Source organism: Netta rufina (assembly GCF_964035555.1).
Source record: "Netta rufina genome assembly, chromosome: 1".
Lineage (NCBI taxonomy): Eukaryota > Metazoa > Chordata > Aves > Anseriformes > Anatidae > Netta > Netta rufina.
In genome coordinates, this window is record NC_140123.1 from 102,151,256 (window position 1) to 102,174,209 (window position 22,954).

Below are 22,954 nucleotides of genomic sequence, written 5' to 3' on the forward strand. Positions count from 1 at the left end.
AGAGCGCTTCCGTGGCACGCGGCAGGGAGGAACGGGCTCGGATCCTGCTCACGGGGATGGACAGCTCTCGGCCATCTGGGAGGATGGGGCTTTCAGGCTGGGAGAAGCAGCAGCAGGCACTGGGGGCAGAGGAGTAACACTGCTGCAGTGCAGGATTTCCTCTGAAGAGATCTGCTGGCAGGGGCAGTGACAGCTCCCACCTAGGGCCATGGCCTGATGTGCCTCAGGACAGCCGCGTGCATCCCTGCAGCACGAGAGGCACAGCATTGTTGCTGCTGGGGAACAGTTGCATGGTCTGGCCCAAACTGTTTTTATTTTGGCTTCTGGGCCTGTGTGGAACTGCTAGAGCAGAAGAGCAAAAGCCTGGTGAAGGGAGCTCTTCCAAGCAACATGCTCGCTGCCGAGATTTTTGTGTCACTGCAGTCATCACAAAAGCTTTCCAAGCCCATTGGCAGGCCAGGCAGGTGGACAGAGATAAAAGTAAATTAAGGTGGCTATTTTGTGAGGAAGAATCAGTTAAAATGCTCAGAATAAAACAGGACTGAAAACACTTGGCTACTGAGCAGGGGCCAGTTTGAAGGTCAGCCTCAAGCAACTTCTTAAGTAGGTTAGACCACAAAATCCAAACCCTAAGACTTGAACTCACAGGGTGATGGAGGGCCTCCAATCTCTGTTTTATGGCTCAGGCCCCTGGATGGATGGGCTTGTGTTGCTCTTGTGAAGTATGAGGATTTTGCTGACACTACCAGGAAAAAAAGAAGTGCTTCTCAAGCCCAAGTGCAGGCAGTGGAGCACCAGGAATCCTTATGGTCATGGAGAGATGGCCCAAATAATGCTGCTGGCTAGTCTGGGAGGACAATGTGGTCACCCCTCTCACACTGAACTTTATTTTCAGCCTGTGCATGTCAGTGCAAATCAAGTGACTTGATGACTTTGATTAGTTTATTGACGGTTTGCATCTCCTGACATGAGTTGAAAAAGCAACGAGAGTGACAAAAATATGGCAGCAGCCATAGAGGTGCTACTGGTGGTTATGAAGGAGCTGTTAGTTCTGGCAGTTATTAAAACCACTTGGTGCAAGTGACAGCTAGCAGCAATAAATCATCTGGCTTGTTTCACAAATCCACACATCATGTTTTTTTGTGTGTGAGTGCAGCAAATATGCAGCCTAGAAAAACAATGACATCTCATTACAAAGCCTTATCGGCACCTGAAATGTAGATTAAATTACCGACACGTAACAAAGCCAAAGTGAAAACCGTCACTGGAGGCATAGCTCCTTCAGGTTTAAACAGCGGCTACTAACTCCTAATTTGCTTTCCAGTTAGCGGTCTCACAGAGAAGTAATTGCTTTCACATTGGCTAGAAGAGGTGCTGCGCCTTCTCTCAGTGCCAAGGCTGTATCCTCACAGAGTGGCTTTGGGAGGCTACTGGGAAGGTGCAAGAAGGCACCTGTAGAGTGAGAGCATGTCCTTGCCACCCCCAAGGCCTCTGTGTCCTCCCTGCCAAAGACCCAGCCTCCCTGGGACCACTTTGGCCACCCTTACCTCAGCCAAGAGGCCGAGCACCAGGCTAGGCCCACAGGCCTCAAACGGTGCCTGCTGTGGAGCATGACACAAGGGGCAGGACTGTGCCAGTCCAGCTGTACTGTGGTGACTTTCTGGATGAGCCTTCAAGTGTCCCCATGGAAAAGTAACCTCCCAACATATTAAGTACTAAGAACTTTCAAGTAACACAACTTTTCAAGAAAGAGACGAGCCAATGTTTAATGGGAGCCTAACCTAGTCATTGCAAGTTCCTGGGGTAATTTGGGATTTCAAGTAGCTCTGCAAATGACAGCTCCTCTCTGGAAGAAAAATAAAGCAGAAGTATACAGCAACTTAATTGATGCTGTCTGAAAATAACCTCACTTTAGCCTAAGACAGATTTCAAATTACATGGAGATAAGTTGCAGACGTTACTTTCCTGAACTTGTTTAAATACCTGACAATCCAGTGAACACTCAGCCCTCCTTGGCTTGCAATAGCAGCAGCCTCCCTGCAGCCTCCCACTGCCCCCTGCCTGCATAGGGTCCTTCAGGACCATTTCCCAGCCCTTCAGAGGACACCAAGGGCTCTTCAGATGCCCCCTGGGCATCCTTCTGGGTAATTATTCATGGACATGCAGAACAAAACCTCCCTTGTAAGAGGAAAAAGCCAACAACTTCTTTAAAGAAGGAGGCACTGCTGAAACAACACAGCAAAATTGCTTTATGACTTCCTAAATAGGAGTGACACAAGCCAGGGCTGCTACAGGAGCAGAGCAGAGGCCAGTTCACCCTCAGAGGCAATTCTGCATGCTAGATAAACAGTACTAGCCCCGTACACAGACACCAACCTGGAGGCTGGCTTGTAAATAGCCGCTGTCAGCTTGTGACTTCAGAGAAAGAGAGGGGTCCCCGTATCTAGCAGCTTGCCCAGAGCTTCAAATGGTATGAACTGTCCAGACCCAAAATTCCTCCTCTTTCTGTGGCTAATGCAAAGGGACCTTCCTAGGTCGTCAGATCCATTCGCTGCTGTGCCAGGCAGCCAGACCATCCCAGCCATTTTGTGAGCAGGCTGCATGTCCTCACACACCTTCCTGGAAAGGAAGAGTAAAGGGAGGCTGTGGGGAGAGAGCAGGAAAAATCCCGCTTCTTGATAGGGAATCTTAATGCAAAATGGCTTATTTTAGAAGGTAGCAACAATGTAAACGTACCAAATACAAATGTTAAATACCACAGCTTCCCTCTTAATTTCAGCGCATTATCTTATTATCTTGATGTAGCGTGGTACTTGAAACATGCACCAGACATGCCGCTATGTTTACAGCACCCGTCATATAGCAATTTTGAAAGCGTTACTGTCAAGCTGACATTTTATTACATTTCTGGAAATATGCTAATTCAATCATTGAGCTTCATTCGACAGTATGAAGGCTCAGGAACAAAGATGCATTGCGCTGTACTTAAAACAATTTTAAATGGAGAATGAGGGCCATAACTTTTCATCCATCCCCCGCCCCCTTGAAACTCTACCCTTTTGCCCTCCACCAGAATTTAATATCACATTATCTCTGCAAGGAGCCACATGAGGAAAGCAATGCGAGGTAAGCAGCCTGGCAATCCTGTCAGCCATTTTCATCATTTCACTTCATGCAAATAGGCCGTCTATTGCCAAGCCAAACACAGGGTTACCACAGTGGGCTGAGCAGACATTATTAGCTTTCAGCCATGTCAATATATCAGCTATTGTCGGACACAGCCTCACTGAGGTCTGTGGGGACGAGGACTATGCGGCATAGCAAGCAGCCGGCACACTACAGTGCAGGAGAAGCTGTGCCCTGGAGCAGAGCTGTCGGCAAACAGAAAGGCAGACAAAAATAACAGCTGCCATAGAAAAACACAGCATTTGCACATCGGATGCTCTGACAGAATAGGTTACTAATTCCTCTGATTAGATCAACACCAAGAAATTTCATTCAAAACTGCAGAGCTTTTGTGCTGGACATAGCACTAAGAGGCTCCTCACACACAAGGCCCAGGAGGTTTTCATCTCAATGTGCTCACCCATGACATACTCAGTATCCACATCTAGATGTCAAACTTTGTCTCCAAATAATCAAAATTCTGCCCAGAGTTCCAAATTATTTACATTTATTTGTGATCATTGACACCTCTAGATCATTCAGAACTGACTAGCCCATCACCAGCCCACCGCCACGTGGATTACAGGCAAGCAATACCCAGACACAGTTTCTTTGCCTGACAGGATAAGCCTGTAAGTATTTTGGACCCTTTGGATGGTCATATGCTACACAAGGGGAAAGCAAAGATAATTTCAAAAAAGCTGCAGTCTTTTATACAAAAAAACTGCACTAACAAAATTATTGTTACTCTTCCAGGAAAACCTCAGATATTCCATGAGATATATTTCACCAATGTCTTGTATAAAATATGAGTAGCACTGCTTTAGTCCCAACAATAAAAAGTAAGTGATAAATTTATGCTGGCTGCTTATTTTCTCTCCTGTTGTTTTACATTTCCAAAGCAGCAGATGAGGAGAGGCCTTAAAGCTCAGGGACTTGCTGAAGGAAAATCCAAAAAACAGAATTAAGAGCTGCTGTCATGTATCATATAAATGCTATAATATTATAAGCACTACTTTTAAGTGAGTAATTAATTTAGGGTCTTTCCAATGCTTGTCTTCTGTCCCTGAATTCTCCTCAGTATGTTATCAAAGTATTTCTGTTTCTCATTTGCTCCACGCCAAGGGGTCTGTTGTAGAGGTGTCATGATATGGGAACATGAGCTCTGCAGTGTTTCAATCACAACCAAAGTCACAGAGCCTTGAACTCTGAGTGCCAACTACTGATGATGGGCACCATCAATTTTATGCTTCAGCAACACAAACACCAAAAGAGGACTGTAATGCCAGCAGCTTCTCTAGATGGTTTTAGTGTTGCTGGAAAACAGGAAAGCAGGAACAGGTTGCACACAGAAGTAGCTGAGTCACCGTCCCTGGAGGTCTTCAAAAAACATATAGATGCAGAGCTTAGGGACATGGTTTAATGGTGGACTTGGCAGTGCTAGGTTAACAGTTGGACCAGATACTCTTAGAGGTCTTTTCCAACCCAAATGATTCTATAATATATATAAAAATTATATATATAACAATATGTATATATATTATAATTCATTTATAAATTAAATAATATATGTAAATACTTATATAATGTAAAAAACATAACAGACAGCAGTTGCAAGCCCCTGTCCTCCCTTGCCAACCTTCCTGTTCTCCCCAGCTGTTGTTACTTTAACCACAGGCTTGCAATCTACTCCTGGGGGTCTTTGTCTTCTGGATGCAAGACATCCACTGGTGAAGCTGGTACCTCACCTTCCATGGCAGGACCCACTGCTCTCCAAAGCTGTTTTCCTGGTGCCCCAAACGACTGTATCTATTCTGTTCCTTTTACTGGGGAGGAGCAGGGAGCACCAGTGGTGAAGAGAGGGAATGAAAGGGCACAACTTACCTCCAGGTCCTCTCTCACCCCACTGCTGGAACAAAAAACTCAAATGCACAGGCAGCATAGGAGCAAGCAGTACTAGGGAATTGCAGATCAAAACTGCAGTTAATGGGATCACATCAGCACATGCATTTGGGACTGCATTTTATATATTATTCCTAGTTTACTAACACTAAGCAGCCCACAGGGCTGCTTAGCAGCTGGAAATAGCTGCAGGTCAGCAGTACCCAGATCATGCCTTCATTAGATCACCTTGACTATGGACTGTAAGAAGGGCTGAAATACAGAGAATTTATACAGTCTCTTTATGTTTCAAAAGCAGTGTAGGAAGTCCACAAGGTATCCAAAAATAAGGTTCTCTGCATCTTGGCTGATGAACAGATGTTTCAACAATAGCAGTAGATCCTCTTGCGCTTGTCACAAACTGTACCATGGTCCTCAATAAAGAGAGAGAAGCTGGAACATTCAGCATTAAACCAAGCCTCCCTTGAGAGCAAAAGGAATAACTTCATTTAATGACAGCAGTAAAAACCTCTTATCTGTGTGGATGAGCCAACAGAGGGAGATAGGATGATAGAACATGCCTGCCCAGCATGTGGTATTACTGCCTTGCCATCCCATACTAAACACTCACATATAGAGTAAGACCCAGGACAAATCTTTTATTTTACTAAAATAAATCATTAAAGGAAAAAAAAAAAAAAAAAGAATATTCCAAAAGTAAATGTCACCATTTTTTTTTTTTTTTAATAGAGAAAAATTATTAAGAAACCTTCACTGAATTTCTAAAGATCATATTAACCGTGGAATTTCCATCTACGTGGTGGTTATAAATCTCAAAGGAACTTACTTGTGGCTGCCCTGTGAATTAATAGTTCATTTCCTTTAATTTTTAATAACTCACTTATATACTCCAAACTTTCTTTCTGTCCCTTAAAGAGGCACATGTAAGATTGGAGAGTTTGTCTTTCTAGGAGAATATTGTTCAAATATTGAACCAGTGCTACAGGTGTTATTTGGACTGGCTGCAATTACAGTGTGCACAGCATCAAATGGCCCTCTCGCACAGCTTTTGACCCAGAAGTATCTTCATTAATAACCCTACCCTGAGTCAGTCTGATATTACTTACTCCAGAGGAACCAGTACAAAATTCATCAGGCCAATCCCCTGAGAATCCTGTGAGCTCAGTGAAATCTCAGAATTAGCCAATAAAACAGAAATTCTCCAGCCGAGGGTAGGGAAGGCATGTATGTGTCTGAGAAATGCAGGGAGGCAGTGCAGGGAGGTGGGGTTTGTCCTGTGTATCTCCTGACCTCTCGCCACTTGAAGTAGGAGCAAGGGAGCACGAAGTGGCAGAGAGCATGGAAGGTACCACGGTTATGGAAAAAATGAAAGAAAAGTGTCTTTTTTCGAACAGCTGGATTCAACAAGGTACTTGAGCTTACAACTTGTCCCAATACAGCCAGTGTATGAAATCCCCACTGAAGTAATTAGCTTATTGATTTCAACAGGGTGAATGATACACTGCATCTCCTCACTGCCTTGAAGTTACACGTGCGTTTAACTAGTTGCTGAACTGGTGCCTAGCAGTCTGTCTGAATTATCTTGAAAGCTCTGGATGTACAGATGGCTTAACAAAGTTACAATTTTATATAAAATTCAGGGCTGTACCTTTCTCATACTGGAAAAAGGAAAAAAAATGGGGAGGGGTACAAAATAACAGACAGAAGATAAAATTCTTACAAAGGACAGACAGGGTTCTTGTGATCAACAGAATTCCCAGGCCCAGTTCTTTATGCCAGTCTTACTAAGTGCTAAGAAAGAATCATCTTTTACATGACCAAACCTTGTGGGAAAATCCTACAAGCTTCCAAAACAGACAATTGCAAGTGATAAATACAAAATTATCTCACCTTTTCACTGAATAAATCTTTTAAAAGCAAACAGTGCAGTAAAGGCAAGTTAATTGCACTGAATTCCTTAAGAATGTTTATTCCCCCCCTCCAGTGAGTTTTCTGTAAGCCACAGGCAGCACTTCAGTGATTTATACCTTAATGCATCCATTTGCAGGCCAAATTCTAGCAATCTTCCAAGTGATGAAAAACAGATGATCCACAGAGATGTCAAGAACTCAGGGCTTCACACAACCATGCTATCCTTTTTTCTCATGAACAGCATATCTTTCACCTTTACAACGGCTTCCAGTTTTCATTAAAAAGGTATTCTAGTTCTTACAGCTACTTACTGAATAATAAATAAATAAATAACAACAAAACTTCTGAAAACAAACAAACAGCCAAAAGAATCCAGTCCCAGTCCCGTTGGCCTTAAACATTTCAAAACAGTTAGTCAGATGCCCTGTGCAAATAAAAAGGAAAAAAAAAAAAAAAAAGAAAAAGGGGTGGGAAACTTGAAGTGGGAGCTATCTTTTGAGAGTTTCTGTTTGGCAAGTTAAAGAATTTTTTTTTTTTCCATTTTGAGCTGCTTGTCACAACACAGGGTCAGAAATAAAAACACAAAGGGCTAAAGAAGAGACGCCCTACGTTTTAATTCTGGTGCTGACAAGGGTTTCCTCTGCATCCGTCGTCGGGAGCAGATACTGCTCTGGTCGTAAATCTGATCGCACATTCTCCACTGAAGGATATGAGCTGGAACAATAGGCATGGAACAAAAAACAACTGGGAGTTCAACTGCTTAGCAAAGGTCACATTTCAAGTATCAGCTCCCTCTCCAGCAGATCTTAGAATGAAAACGTGGTCCTAGGTCTTTCTCTGAGCTGTAGTTAATCAACCCCCTGCACAGAGCAAGCTGGATGCCTCTCTTGAGGAGGCTTTCCCAAGCTGAAGCATGAATAGCACACTTCCACAGGTACTGCAGATGTTGAAGACAGGGATTGAAGGGCTGAATTGCGATCCTCCTCTCACACAGAATGAAAGGGAAATAGTTTTAGTCCTGGAGCCTTGCCTGTACCAATCATGTGTTTACAGCCAGCCCCCAGCGCTCAACACAAGCGTCCTCAGGCTCTGCCCTCGTCACCTCGCAGTTCAGCCTGCACTCAGTGTGCTCATTCAGGGAGGCTTTCCTGACCAGAAGCCACAAGTCAAGCCAATTGGAAAAAATAGTTACTGAAGCAGGCCTTTGTCCCTCCTTCCGGCGTCGCATCAGGAGTCGTGGAGCCAGAGGCACGCCATGGTAATTGTCAGGTGAACTGCAGTTTAACATACTGTCCAAAAGTGCTCCAATCGGGGAAAATTCTGAACACTGCACTGACAATGAGGAACCCAGTTTTATTTTAAGCAAAGTACCAAGCAGCTGAAGTGCAGACACAGAACCATTCCCACCCCATATGTTGCCTCACATATTTACTGTGGGATGCCTGAAAATATCTAATTTTAATTATTTGGAATATACAGTGAATGCCAAGCTTCCTGATTTTTTTTTTTTAATTTTATTTTATTATTCACTATGAAGCCCGGAGGCTACATCTCTCTATACCTAACTCTTAAAATGTTAATTCTGCCCTTCAGTGCACTCCTCTTCCATACCCACCCTCCAACTCAAGCTGCCATATTAAGTGAATCAACTTAAGGGACATTCTTTCTTCCACAAACAAAACGGGGGTCTCTGAGGTCATCTGCACTTCTCGTAGTACTACTGGCTATGATGTCAAATCACGTCAAATGACACACTGACATACACTACGCACGTTTTTTTCTTCGGTTTTACAGGCTGAGGCCTGCATGTGACTTTTATGCTAAATATATTCTCTGCCTCTTTTCCTCCCATTCTCTCTGTCTGCCTTCCTTCCTTCCTGGCCACATTGTGCAGCTCCTGGACTTAAAACAAAACAAAAAACCATGCAAAAAACTCATGCTTTCCAACATACATTTAAGTTCACGTAAATAGCACCTGTTTCAGCAGTCACTGAATAGGCTGCTGCTTCCTCATTATCTCTGGTAAGATTTGTTCCACCTACTCTCTTGCAAATTGCCATCCACTACCTATAATGAGATCAGAGTTCCCTAAAGTTTTTATTTACTTTTTCCCCCAGTTATTTTTGAAGTCCTTGGAACTATTTTTTTTTTCTAAAAAAGTTCCCTCAGCGTAAGTCATTGTGAAGACATTTACCAAGAAACTTCGTGTACTTTGTGACTTAGTGCAGCACCACCGCATCTTAGCTTCCTTCTTCCATTTTAGCTAATATTCCAGTTTATTCCCCTTCAAGCCTTACACAGGAAAATATGGACGAACCACTAAGGCTGAATATTTTAGCAGTGACTTTTCACAAATACTGTGGGCCAAATCTGGGCGCAAGCCCCTTCATTTCCAACAAATAACCAACTGGCCCAGCAACATTCATCTGAAAGAAGAGCTGGTTTATTTGTCCTCTGTGCCTCATTGTTCACCTGGAGTCTGGGACTGATGGTTGCTGGCAAGAGTGAAAGGGCAAAGCAGCACCCCGAGTGTGTCCTGTCAGCATGCAACTGCTGACATCTCCTCCCAGGGACCTCCTTGTGACTCCAAAGGTATATGTGGGCCACTGTAAACACAAGGCAGAAGGTGATGGAGAAAACTAAGTGTGAAATTAGCCCACAGAAAACCCAGCAGCCACTAGGCCAAGTATGTGGACCAGACAATTTGGGGCCTTAGAAGCAAATACATAGGGCACTGGCAGAAACACTCATGGATGCAAATTTGGAGCCTCTGAGGAGCACAGGGGTTTGAGGCTGGAGCTGAAGGCAGTAACCAGATGTCTCCAGATCCTCTGAGTAACAGAACGCTGCTCGTTGGTTGGTTATGAAGATACTTTTGCTGGGGGCAAAGCTGGAGCATCTGTCACAGAGGAAACACAACTGCAGTCCTTTCAGTCCCCAGCCAGGCAGCAAGTTGCAGAAGTAGACACAACACAGGGAAACTGATAAAAGGTCAGTCACCATTGATTCAACAGGCATAGAAACTAGCTTCTGAGGAGGAGGGGAATTTGAGTTTCTTGCCTCCAAGGGCTGGGATGGTGCTGAAGGCTGGCTGGAAAGGGTGCCTCCACTCTGCTGTTTGGTAAGGAATGAAAAGCTGAGCAGGAGGATCAGTCTGACCACTCAAGCATCCCTGAATCTTTTCATTCATTGCATAGAAACAGCTCCATTACATAGCACAAGTCCAAACATAAATCTATAATTTGTCCAAGAAAAAAAACACATTTTTAGAAGGGCAAAGTATTGAGCACTAGATGCCTAGTGGATAAACAGGAGGAAATGCACATGCATCAGAGGAAATAATGACAGGCTATAAATACTGAAAAGTAGTGGGAAGGGAAATATAGCTGGAACATTAATGCTGTAACAACTTGCTCTGAAAGGGGATCATGAAAAGCAGGGGGAGAAGGAGGAGGAAGGATGCATTACTTTATATTAGAGATGCTCATGGGATAACAAGTGACTCAGTCACAGACCTTGAGTACTTAGATTATGCCTGTGGTCCAGCTAAAGAGGGTGTTATGGGAGCACCTCTTAAAATCCCCGAAGTCCTAACACTAGAGTGAGCTGATAACTCTGTATCTGTTTTTCATATGCAGAAAGAAAAACAGGCTAATCACAGATGCACACAGCCTGGAGGATGTTTGCTGAAAACCTCATCTGACTAAAGAAAAAAATTCCCTGGTGTCCTAAAAAGATGACGGCTTCTTAAAATAGATAACTCTAGAACCCTACATGGAATATCTCAGAGTTGAATCTCATTTTAATGAGTGAAGAGACTTAATTAATCACTGAAAAGCTAAAAGCTGCCTAAGTATCAATGATCATGATCTAGTCACAGTGACTCTGTTTTAAAATTAGGATGTGCATTATTGCCTGGAGTTTATATTCTGTTTGCACAGTCGTTGGCATATGGGTCTAGAAAGAGAACAGTGAGAGACGTAAAGCAAAACACAGAGCTGTTTAAAAGGAACCTACCACACACTGAAAGGCTTTTCCAAAACTGCAAGGGAGAGTTATGCTTGTGAAAAAAACATACTGGAGAAGATAAAGAACAGAAACCTCAGAAAGATGTCCCAGTGTATAAAGAATGGAGAGAGGAGAAAAATGAGTGGTAAACAAATGAAGAAGCATAGGGAACCTCTGAAGAAGCAGAGGAGCCAATAAAACACTAAGGACTACTAACAGTGCTTCAGGCAGTAAAAAGGCACTTCTAAAAGCAGCCGTGCAGATCGAGTCCACTTGGTGTTTGGTGCAGGCAGTAAGATCAAGAATGATGATACAAGCAAACAAGGATATTGATAGGACATCGCTATGTGGAACTATCAGGGCACATCATTTGTTGGATTAAAAACAGTTCTTTGAAAGATTTCAACACACAGAAAGACATGAGCAGAAAGGTCACCAGTGGTGATTTCCAGATTCCACAGATCTCACAGTGTAATTTCACAGGTTTGTCCTTTGGGGGTGAGGCAACATGAAACTTTGTGGAAAAATGGTGTCACATGAAACAAAGACCGGTATAGTGCCAAAGAATGAAAAGCGATGGTTATTGTTACGGAGCATAGCTGAAGATACAATCTAAAGTCACTCTTCTGTAATAAAACTAAAGCTGCTAACCCCTAGCAAAGAACAATCTGTAAGCTTAAAGTAGCAGACATGTTCTGAGGACAGTGACTTAAGGACTTAGACCTGGAACAAACCGCTAAGTTCACTTATGTCTTTGGTGGTGATCATTATAGACAAGTGCTTCAAAATACGTACCCAAACCTAGACTCTCAGACATAGAAAAAAATAATCTTAGTCAGGCTTCTGTCAAAACCTTGTGCTCAGCTCCGATAGACACATTTTCAGAAGGAAGTGAAAATACTAGAGGGTGCTCAAAGGAAGGCCAAAGAATTGACCCCTGGGCAAGGCAGAGCAAAACAAGGCAGATCCTACATATGAGGCTGACAGAGTTTGCCCAGCTTACTGATAAGGTTGAAGGCTGTCATGACGGCTATTTAGGACCACATTTCAAACTCACAGATAAGGTAAGAGCTGACATTAGGAATTTCAGCCTTCATTTCCCAACAAAATTTTCCAGCAACATCAGTAAATGAACTAGAGAAGAGTTTACCAGGGCAGACGGTGAACTCATTAATGACTGAAGTTTTCAGAATGGTATTACATGTGTTTGTAGAAGGTACACCCCATACAGATTTCAGGGGAAAAAAAGGTGTGGCTCAATCATGCAAAATGTCAGGTCAGAGGAGTATAATGACTCCTGACTGGTCTTTGAGTTTATGAATTGGAGTACTTAACCATAAAAAATGAGAAGAATCAAATGTCTCCTTCATGTCATGCTGTGACAAACAGTATTTGTAAGAGCCACTCCGGTGTTCGAAATCATCCAGATACACCCAAACCTTCCCAACATGCCAGTGTCACTCCCACTTCAGCTCTAATTCAATAGCTGTTTACCTTGGTTAAATAAGCATACAAAAGACTAAGTGTGAACCTGGTATTAAGGCCGTGGTTTGAACATTTCAGCAACCACTCTAAAGAATAAACCTGGCTGATCCTTTCCACAGTACAGCTCTGACATCAGGCTAGACCAATGCCAATGGTGTTCATGTGCAAGTGGGAGACGAAATCCACTTGCTTTGCTGCTCTGTGGGAAGCCTCTGTACGATGCAATATCCCATTCTGCTGAGTCCATCATTTCTAACTGCACATGAGCTGGAATCAGCTATTCAAAAGCAGCACCTCCTTCCATGCATTTAAATAGGAAAGCAATCTTGGAACGAGAAAAGAAAAAAAAATCAAAGCAGACATTCCCTAAGTGAGAAGAAAGCAAAATCACTTGTCATTCTCCAACAGTAATCTGTCTTGAATGCATGCCTTCTTATTCCCAGAGGAATGAAGTATTCTGGCGCTCTATCACCATTTTATTTACCTTAAACCAAGAACTGCTCTGATCTGCTATAAATGCTGTGGATCAGTTCTGTACTAAAATGCTGTCACTATGCCTACTCCTTCAAAGTGCTATATAATATGCTGAAGGGAACACTACCACGTTCCCCAGGTACCATGGCTAAAACAAAACCTGCAACAGATGAATCTTTTAGAAAAGGCAACTACCACCTTCGCACTCACTCCTCCTTAAGCACTGAGCAGTTCATGTGACACGCCTCACCTTCCTTCTCTGGTTTTAGCCAAGAATACAAACCAAAACCACAGCACAGACTGCATGCTAAAGATTAAGGAAACTACTTGATGGGGTTGACAAGACACCATTTAAGATGCCCTACCTTCAGAATATTTTATGTTCTGAACATAAATGTTCTGTGGTCAGAACATTTTATGTTTTGTTTAGGTTTATCCACATGCACAAATGTAATACTTATGGGCTGTCACTTAAATGAAGCCCAGAGCCTGGAGTCAAGTCTGCTAGTGCACGGGCTTCTCTTCTTCCTCATCGATAGAGATCGAAGAGCTAACACTTGAACTGGAGACTGTTTTTTATCAACAGCTCACCTCTATACTTTTCTTTAGACAGAAAATACCCATTCCACTTCACCTGCTGTGTTTTTTTTTAGGCACTGTGAAAGGTGCTACTTGTACCACAGTATTAAAGGATCAGATTACTCTCACCTAGAATCCATTCAATAAATTCCACCAAAAGCCAAAACGCCATTTAATGAAAACAAATGAGTCAGTAAAAAGAAAAAAAAAAGTACCCAAATCTCAAATCCAAGTCATTTGAATAGTGGCTTGACTCAGGTATTGTAACAAAGCATTTCAAAAAAAAAAAAAAAAAAGCTTTCTGTTCCTTTTCACTTGAAGAGCTTGAAACAAAGTTCTCAGTGTCTCTACAGTTTGCTTCAAAAGGCTCTATCAAAGTACATAATCTAAGGATGTAACCCTCAATTTTAGCAAGCTTTTTAGGTAATAAGCATGCTTCAAAAAGTGAGACTTTACAGAAATAACAATATTTGTTACTAGCAAGGAAAAAAAAAGAACTAAAACCCCAAGAACCCAAACCCTGCCACAGTTTCTTGCCAAAACAGTTTCCAGCAACCTGAGTTTACATCAAGTCCATGAACACAGTGCATCAGCTTTTCTGAAGAGCAAATATACTTACGAAAGGACATTCCCAATGTAGGCATAATATGAACAGCAGTAGGGAGTAGTCCCATCACAGCAGTAAGCCTTGCAGTCATTATCACACTGAGCCAGACAATCTTCTGCTGAATAAAAATAACATTCATGCGGTCAAACAGCAGCAACAACAAAAATCTGTACAGCACAGCTTTAAAGAAAACGCAATCTACCAGTTTTATACAATCACAGGACTTCACTTGAGGCTTGACCTGACCCTGTAATCCAAATGGCAGCCAATTCCCACTCATTCAAAATTTCAGTAAGAAGTTCAGATTTAGGTGCTTTGTGTACAGGTACTTTGTAGCTGGCTGTATCAGTTCCTTCTCATATTTAATCACTTAAAATAAAAAAAGAGCATCTCAAAATGTCAAGTCACCGCGGATGATCTTTTTTTACGCTCCAGCAAAGAGTCCAGATTAAAACCCGAGGCCAGGCTGCCTCCTGTGCCGTGCTGTCGGGCGGAGGGAGAGGAGAATGAAGCTGTCTGCAAGCTGGCTGCCCCCTGGCCCCCCGCCTGGCGCAGCCCACCGGGGTTCAGAGCTCAGAGCTGCCCTGGCCAGCTGGCAGCGCTGCCCTCGCTCTGCGCCACCTCCAGATCCGGCTCCGGCTGCAGCTGGGCCCCAGCCAGCACGGCACAGCACTGTCCTGCCCGCTGCCCCAAGGGCTCTTCTGCCTAGCAGGGGCCAGGAATGGCTTCAGCAGCGATGCTCCTCAGGACTGATGAGCAACTCCAAGAGCAAAATAACAATAAGGGAGTTCTTTACAAGTGAGAGGTATGGAAGAACACATCCTTTTATTGTAGCAAGGAGCTGTTTTGAAGCTATCGATTGCTTGTTTGCAGCACTGCTGTTGCTCCTCTGTTTTGGAAGCTCCAAGCCAGGTCCCCCTAGGTAAATGTTACAGTACAGCCTCAGTGTGCTGGCACTGTCCTGCAAAAGCACCCACACGGGTCCCATATTTCTTGAGTCTCGTTCTGGGCTCTCCTTCTTGACTGCAAGGAGCTCACCTGCAGCCCCTATGACCACAAATGGAGCCTCAGCCCTGAAGACTGCTGCTGCTACAGCACAGACCTAGACACGAGGACAGCTAACCACGCTTCTGCATTCCCAACCAGCTGCGGCTCCTCTTCCCCAGGCAGCAGACCTTGCTGGGGGGGTCCCACTCTCCCTGTGGGTTTTACTCCCACCCTCACCCGCACTGGCCCTGTTTGCCCGGACCCGGGCAACTCCACCTCATCCCAGCTGCTTCCTTGGCCACCTCCTGCCCCATCCCCGGCTGCAAGCCGCCACCTTGCTCTGAGGCTCCCCTGAATGTGTGAATGTGAATGTGTGGCGAGCTGCTCGTGCTGCTGGTCCATCCCGCAGCTCATCACCTGATTCCCACTGGTTGGGGTTCAACGGGTCAGCTCCCTGAGCCTGCTCAGGCTCGGTCCCGTGAGAACAAGCACCAAGGTGCGGGTGAAGCTGCCCACCTGCGCCCTAAATCCGTGCGATGTTGGAGGAGGGCACGTGCACGACGGCATGGCACAGCCGAGCCCTGCCTGCGGGCCGAGCAGTGCCAGGCTCCTGCCCTGCCCCGCACCGCCTCCCCCAGCCCCGGCAGCCCCCGGCCGGGCTCCAGCCCCCTCCGCACACCCCAGCCCCTGCGACACAAAGAAAAAACCTCCGGGAGATTTTGCCTTCAACCCGAGCCCGCCCCGCGGCGCCCAGCCCCGCCGCCCCGCGTCCCGCTGACCTGCGAGGAAGAGGAGGAGGAGGAGGAGGAGGAGGAGGGAGGGCAGCAGCGCCCCCCGGGCCCGCCCGCCCCGCAACGCTGCCTCCATGCCGGCAGCGGGCGCGGAGCCGTCGCCGCCCGCCCCGTCGTGGAGGCGGAGGCGGGCAGGGGCAGGGGCCGGGGCCGGGGCCGGGGCCGGGATCGGGGCCGGGGCCGGGGCCGGGCGGCGCCGTCGGGGCCGGTCCGGGCCCGCTGCCCCCCGCCGAGCCGGGGCCTCCCCCGGGCAGGGCCGGCGGCGCCGTGTGTGTGTCGGCGGGGCCGCCCCGTCGCGGCCCGGCCCCCGGCCCTTCCCCGCCTTTGTCCGCCCCGGGCCCTGCGGCCGTCGGGGGTGTGAGGAGGGCACGGGGGAGCCCCTTCGGGGGAGGGAAGGCTCCGCGCCCCGTCCCCCTTCGCACACCGAGGGGTGTCCCAGGGGCGCGAGCCCCTTTCCCAAAGATTTCGCAGAGTTTCGCCGTCTGGCTTGAGAGCTGGGAGCTGCATCTATCGTCTGCGTTCCCCCAGCGGGGTTTGGATGGCCGCGCTTGTTTTCCTTCTTCCTCCAGCAAGCACGGTTTCCGAGCAGTTACATTTCTTCCTTTCTCTCCTCTGGGGTTAAAACCATGCCCTGTTCGTAACCGCGAGGGAGGCATCAAAGCATGGCACCTCCTGGTGAACACAAGATACCATCTACACGAGTGACAGCAAAATGGGACCTCTCCAACAGCAGAATGGGACCTCTCCAAGCGTGGCGAGGTCCCCTGCTGCCCCCAGGGAGCACAGCCCTTGCCGAGCTGGCACAGAGCAGAGTACAGCACGGCCGGCAGCCTGCAACCCCCCCCCCAGCCAACCTGTCTGCATTGTCCACTGTTAGAGTTGTTCCGTGACCCGGCTGGAGCCATACTCTCTAAAGTGTTTTTCACGAGAGATTTTTGATAACTGTTCAAATGCTGCGGCAATTAGCCCTGTGCCAGAGTTCCCATCGACAGGGCCCGGAGGCCAGAATGTTTTCCCCATGTTCTCACAAAACAATAGGGCCAGCACTGACCTTGTGTAAAGAGTTACAAGTCAAGGAATGCACTTGGAAGCACTGAAGTATGCACGCAAAAATGAGAAAAATCCACAGGTGTTTCTGCTCATAAAGGGCTTCCTGCTGTTGGCAGCTTAGAAGGGAGGGCTGACACAAAAACATACAATGACATTTTTTAAAAGGATTTAGCTATTCTACTGCGGCAACAAAAAGCAACCCCCAAAGCACCAAGTCAAATCTCTTGAATGCCAGTTGTTTTGTTTATCAGCACACAGCTATTTTTTAAACATATGCCAGAATCTAATCATCAACAAAGAGAAACAACTTTTTATGTTTTTAACTACCCTGCAGTGTGTATACCTTAGTTATGTAACAGCCTGAATTAAATGAATAAAAGGAAATTTCACTTATTTCTTGGTTCCTTCCCTTGTAACCCCCTCCCCTTCATAGATCTCACAGCAAGTCACATTTCACTGTTACCCAGAAATGCTGGGTAAAATTGCCCAGTGCTTATAGACCAGCATAGCATGTTTGAGTTCAGTACTGCTTTGCACATAACAAGATTATGGACTTTCTGTAGTTGCCACTTGTTTATGTCAGCATTTGAGCCTCTCTAATGCTCCCCAGCACAAACTATGAGAAGGCTGAGAAGAGGAAGCACGATGCCAAGGCAGTATCTTCTGCTTCAGCTGGGATATGGTAAGGGCCTTCTGGGACCAAAAACTGTTTCATGTGCTCAGAAGGAGATTTTAAAGGAAGGCAGATTCACAGCAAAGAACAGCAAAAGATGAGAACTGAGGCCCTAGCCATGATGATACTTCTTACAAAACTCAGCAATACATGATGACAAAATCATTTTTTATTTTTTATCAGAAATATTTTTCAGAAGACAGTTTTGAATAGCATGTGGGATTGATAAAGCGATGTTATGTACAAGCCCTGAAGTGTCAATCTTCAGGCACAATCCAAGGAGAAAATCTCGTTCCCAGTGCACTAGTGTTTTGAAACTCACTATAATCGGGCATTTCTGTCTCCAGAAGCTTAATTAGCAGTTTAGAAACAGTAATTATCACACGTAGAGCACTAGAGGAAACTTAATAGAGAAAAAGTCACATGCTTAAGGCAAGCGTTTAGACTTCTTTACCTCTAGACTACCTCTAGAGAAATCACTTAAGAACACTTACCAGCATATCTTTTATACATACTGAAGATGTTTCTTGTTGAAGCAAGACTGCTGGCTGGCTGAGCATGAGGAATGACAAGTCCTCTAGATGTTTTCCAGCATGTAACCAGCCATGCAGCTTCTCAGCATCTCCAGAAAAGCCTGGACATTCCCTGTGGCAGCAGTGGAGCTGTTGGTTTGGCCAAACTCCTAGTTCCGAAACGAGGGGAGGCCAGAAATGCTCCTGTTGAGCTCTGCCCCATGTTATTATATACTGAGGCGTAGTCTCAACTTCTGTGTATTAGCCACCTCCGAGCTCCTTCTCATCCTGGCTCTACAAGATTTAAGTGATTGGGTCTCAGTCATGGTTGATGCCTGCATACACTTTGGTACCTATCAGAAGAATAACTATCACCTTTGTTTTCCTGCAGGTTCCTTCTTTCAAGGACCAGACGATTAGCCAATGTACTGCAGAGAGCAAATATGATTTCATTGTTGTGGTGGTTTTACTCAGGTGGGCAGCCGAGCTCTACCACAGCCACTCTCTCACTCCCTCAGCTCAAAGGGAAAGGGGAGAAAAACACGATGAAAAGGGCTCAAGGATTGAGAAAAGGACAGGGAGATCACTCAACAGTTATCGTGATGGGCAAAACAGACTCAGCATAGGGAGATTAGAGAAATGTATTGCCTATTACTAACAAGCTAGAAAATCGAGAAACAAAGCAAACTAAAAACACATTCCTGCCATCCACCCTTTTCCACCTCCTCCCCTTGAGCAGCACTGGGGAACAGGCAATGGGGGCTGCGGTTAGTCCCTGACACCTCTGCTCCTTCACGGTCCCTCTCTGCCCGTGCTCCCCATGGGGTCCCTCCCACGGGATGCCATCCTTCCCAAACTGAGCCTGTGGGGGCTGCCCACAGGCAACAGCTCTTCAAGAACTGCTCCCACACAGCTCCATACCACGGGGTCCATCCCCCAGGAGCAAACTGCTCCAGCATGGATCCCTCACTGGTGGGCAGCTCCCCCCAGGCCCCCTGCTCCTGCATGGGCTCCTCTCCACGGGCTGCAGCTCCGGCCTGGGGCCTGCTCCTGCGGGGGCTCTCCATGGGCCGCAGCCTTCTCCAGGCCACATCCACCTGCTCCACTGGGGGCTCCTCCACGGGCTGCAGCGTGGAGATCTGCCCCATGGGCTCCTCCCCCATGGGCTGCAGGGGGACAGCCTGCTCCACCAGGGGCCCCTCCACAGGCTGCAGGGGAACAGCTGCTGCGTGCCTGGAGCACCTCCTGCCCTCCTGCTGCACTCACCTTGGGGGTTGCAGAGTGTTTCTCATTCTTCTCTGTGCCAGCTGCTGTGGCAAAGCATTTTTTTTTCTCCTTTCTTAAATCTGCTCTCACAGAGGCACAAACAACATCACTTATTGGCTCGACTCTGGGCAGCAGCAGGTCTCTTTGGAGCTAGCTGAAACTGGCACTTACCTAACATGGGGCTGCTGCTGCATTCTCCTCACAGAAGACACCCCTGCAGCCCCCTGCTACCAAAACCTTGCCACTACAAATATGCATTTCATTTAGTACCTTCTCTTTTCCTACATCACAAAAGTACAACCAGGATTAGCTGACAGAGGGCATAACTCCAGCCTCCACTGAAGTTAATGAAAGGCCTCCCAGTGACTCCACATTAGCCAGACCCGGCTTTTAATTTCTGGTTATGTTCTGCTTCCCTGTACTTATCTCATTGCTGGTCAAAAAGTCTTAATCTTTTATCCTTCTTTAAATTGAAATCTTTTCACACTTCTAATCAGTTTCATTGCCATTTTGGGATGCAATTTCTGCTAAATCTTTTTCTGAGGATGGCATGAACACTAAATGCAATATTTAAATGGATTTTCAATATCAAATTCTGTCCTTCTCTGACAAAATGCCACGTCTTTTCCTGACCACTCCATTAGCATGCATTAGGTCTGTTGCAGTATTGGCAGATAGTTAGTCTCACACTATTAATGACTCTAACACAAAAAGTACATGCTTGCTTTCTTTTTCAAAAGTGTTGTCTATGATTACGTTGCTGCTTATCTCCACACAAGCCACTTTATTATCTCTTTCAGGGTTTCAGATTTCTGCCACTATCTGTGACATTGGAGAATTTATCACAAAGCTCCTAGACTGGGCTACTAGACTGTTTTTCTTCTCCACAGACTACCAATCTCTGTCACATGATGGATGTGCAAACACTCCTGCGTGTTGCTGTGTGAAGCTCACAGAAAGCACGGTGCAGGAATGCTGTAATTCAGATGCAGCAAGCAACACATCACATTGGCCCTTCAGTTACACCTACCGTGTTAAGGTAGATATAATGCCTACTTTACAGAGTATATTCATATTCTATGGAATGGAACTGTTCTGCAGGTATAAATGCATTCTTTATTTTTGTAAGCATGAATGAAAGCTAGAGAAATCTTGCCTACATTTTGCACACACAAAAGCTCAAGGCAGTAGAGAAAATAGGTGGCTGTTTTTTAATATTTACAAATCAGACATTTCCCTTCTTCATGCCATCTCTTATGCCACTTCAAGTTTTTGCCTACAGAAAGGGAAATAATGGAATATCTTTAGCATTATTTCTACTAAGAACAAGGTGTGTCCCCAAAATGCTGTTTCATTTCAGGTAGAGCACCAGGCAGTGATTTATAAGTCTGTGCAGGCAGCATCTATCTGCTGAAAGGCTAACTCTCATTCAGACTTGAACAACACTAGTTAAAAATACAGGCACTTGTGTGCTTTATTGCTTTCCTTAATGAAACATTTATTTAATAAACTAATCAGTAGTGCTTGGTGAAGCTTAGCAAACAGTAACAACATTGGGGAAAATTCACTAACTGCAGAAGCCTTGGATTTACCATTAAGATTGATGATTTTTGTTTTCTAAACACCCTCTCTCTACAATCTTTTTTTTTTTTTTTTTTCTTTTTTTTCATAATTCAGTATGAAAATTCAGAATCTGGGTAATAAATAGTCTTTCTTAAATAATGATATAGCATTTGAGGTTGTATGATTTGACTGGATCAAGATCAGAAATATAATTAGTTGATCTAAACTAGACTTTCATTTCCATTAGCCATTAAACACCGGTCTATGACATAAAGTGAGTTAACTTGAAGTAAAAGGTGTTAGGAGAAGTAGTTTATCATCTGACTAATAATACTTTTTTTTTTTTTCTATTAATTGAATAATTTTTCAGATTTTATTTTATTTTATTATTATTACTATTTTTAATTTGCAAATTTTATCGCATACATACTTTTAGGGGACAATGCTAAATTTTTGTGAGTAGTATCTGGTTTTAGGATGACAGCAGGTGAGGAAGATATGTAAGTGGATGAGCAACCAGCTGGAGATTACCAAACCAAAATTTGTTCTCAACAGCCTAGTTGCTGTTATTTTTCACATTCCTTCTACAGATCAGGCAAAACTCTAGTTAAACAGAAAAACACTGAAATAGGATGGACAATGAGCTCAGTGAACTTCAAGTTTCTGCTCCAAACAGAATGTTTTTGTTTGTTTGTTTGTTTTTTGTTGTTCTAAACAGAATAATTCTGAGCACATGCACAATGCCTCTATCATTCAAAGTTGAGTGAGGTTTTAAAAGCTTGTGTTGAAGATAGGTAGATGAAAATCTCACTGGTTCAGCAATGCTGAATGCTGGTGAAGGATGCATTGGTATCTAAAGAAGAGCTCTGTCTTTTATTGTACACTTTCTCTTACAAAGTTTGCTCTGTCTTGTGTTTACCTAACACATCATGTGTTATCTCAGTTTGCCTTTATTTACCGCCTATGATAAGAGTAGAATTGAAGGGGTGCTAGGAAAAGCTTTTTATTTTTTTTTTTCTGTTCCCTCCCCACTCATATAATGAACTTACTAAAATTTTTCCTAAGGAATGTACAGTGTAAACAGCCAAATGTCACCTTTTCCTGTAGCATCCAGCACGCAGGGTGAGTAGCCTCAAGTTCTCCTATCAGTGTCTGTTATAATTATTGATGCTTGGCTGGTACTTGTGACCTTCAGAGAACTTTGACTTTGTGAAAAATGTCACTAAATCTACTTTTCTTGCCAAACAGATCTATGTAGGAAAACATTTTACAGAAACCAAAAGCCAACAAATGGCAGACTGTGGTTTATCCATCTCAGTCTGTGGATAAACTGGATTACAAATAACTACACTTATTTACTTGACTAACAATGAAATAACAGGTAGCAGAAATCAACAAAAATGGGTAGTGCATGAAGAGGAGTGTAGTAGTTAGGAACTGTAGCTTGTTGTACATGTATTTAGGAGAGAGGAAATTGTTATTCTGCTGATCCCTTAGTCCTTGTTCTACAGTTATTAGGATTGAAACAGATAGTCTTCAACAGATAGTCTTCTATAATACTATGTTCTTATATATTTGCTTGGGCAAGCATAACTATGTTCTGTTTTTAATGTGCTATTTTTTCTATAGCATCCTTTTAATCCTCGTGGTTACAAAAATACACATTTCTGTTTTGCGTTGTCAGTGTGGCTTGACTTGAGAGGAACCATTATACTGGACAAAACATAACTCTTCCACTTGAAGCCTAGGGCAATACAGACCCTGCTGGCCTGAAAAGAGAGCAGTCTGGCATGCTGCTTGTGGAAATGGTGGTGGAATGCCTTTATCCTAACAGACACCCTATGCTAATGGACCCTGTGTCATTCTCTTTGGTATCCTATTCCACAAACTGAAGCAGGAGAATAATATTGAAAACATAAAATATTAACATTTATTAAACCCTTTCACAAGAAAAAAAAACAGTCTCTGAGTTCAGTAGCTG

At 44.6% G+C, this 22,954-nt stretch overlaps 1 protein-coding gene across 2 annotated transcripts in view; it reads right to left on the reverse strand.

The window, feature by feature from the left end:
- CYYR1 (cysteine and tyrosine rich 1) overlaps window positions 1-16,016 on the reverse strand; it is a gene marked incomplete at its 5' end in the record, with an annotated part of 59,280 nt that extends 43,264 nt beyond the window's left edge. The window contains 2 exons of one of the 2 annotated variants that reach the window (XM_084297254.1): window positions 14,144-14,246; window positions 15,898-16,016. In XM_084297254.1, coding sequence (XP_084153380.1) covers window positions 14,144-14,246; window positions 15,898-15,985 — 191 coding nt within the window. Of the gene's footprint in view, window positions 1-14,143; window positions 14,250-15,897 lie in introns of both variants that reach the window. The other variant, XM_084297253.1, reaches the window with a different exon arrangement.
- Between the last annotated feature and the right edge of the window lie 6,938 nt (window positions 16,017-22,954).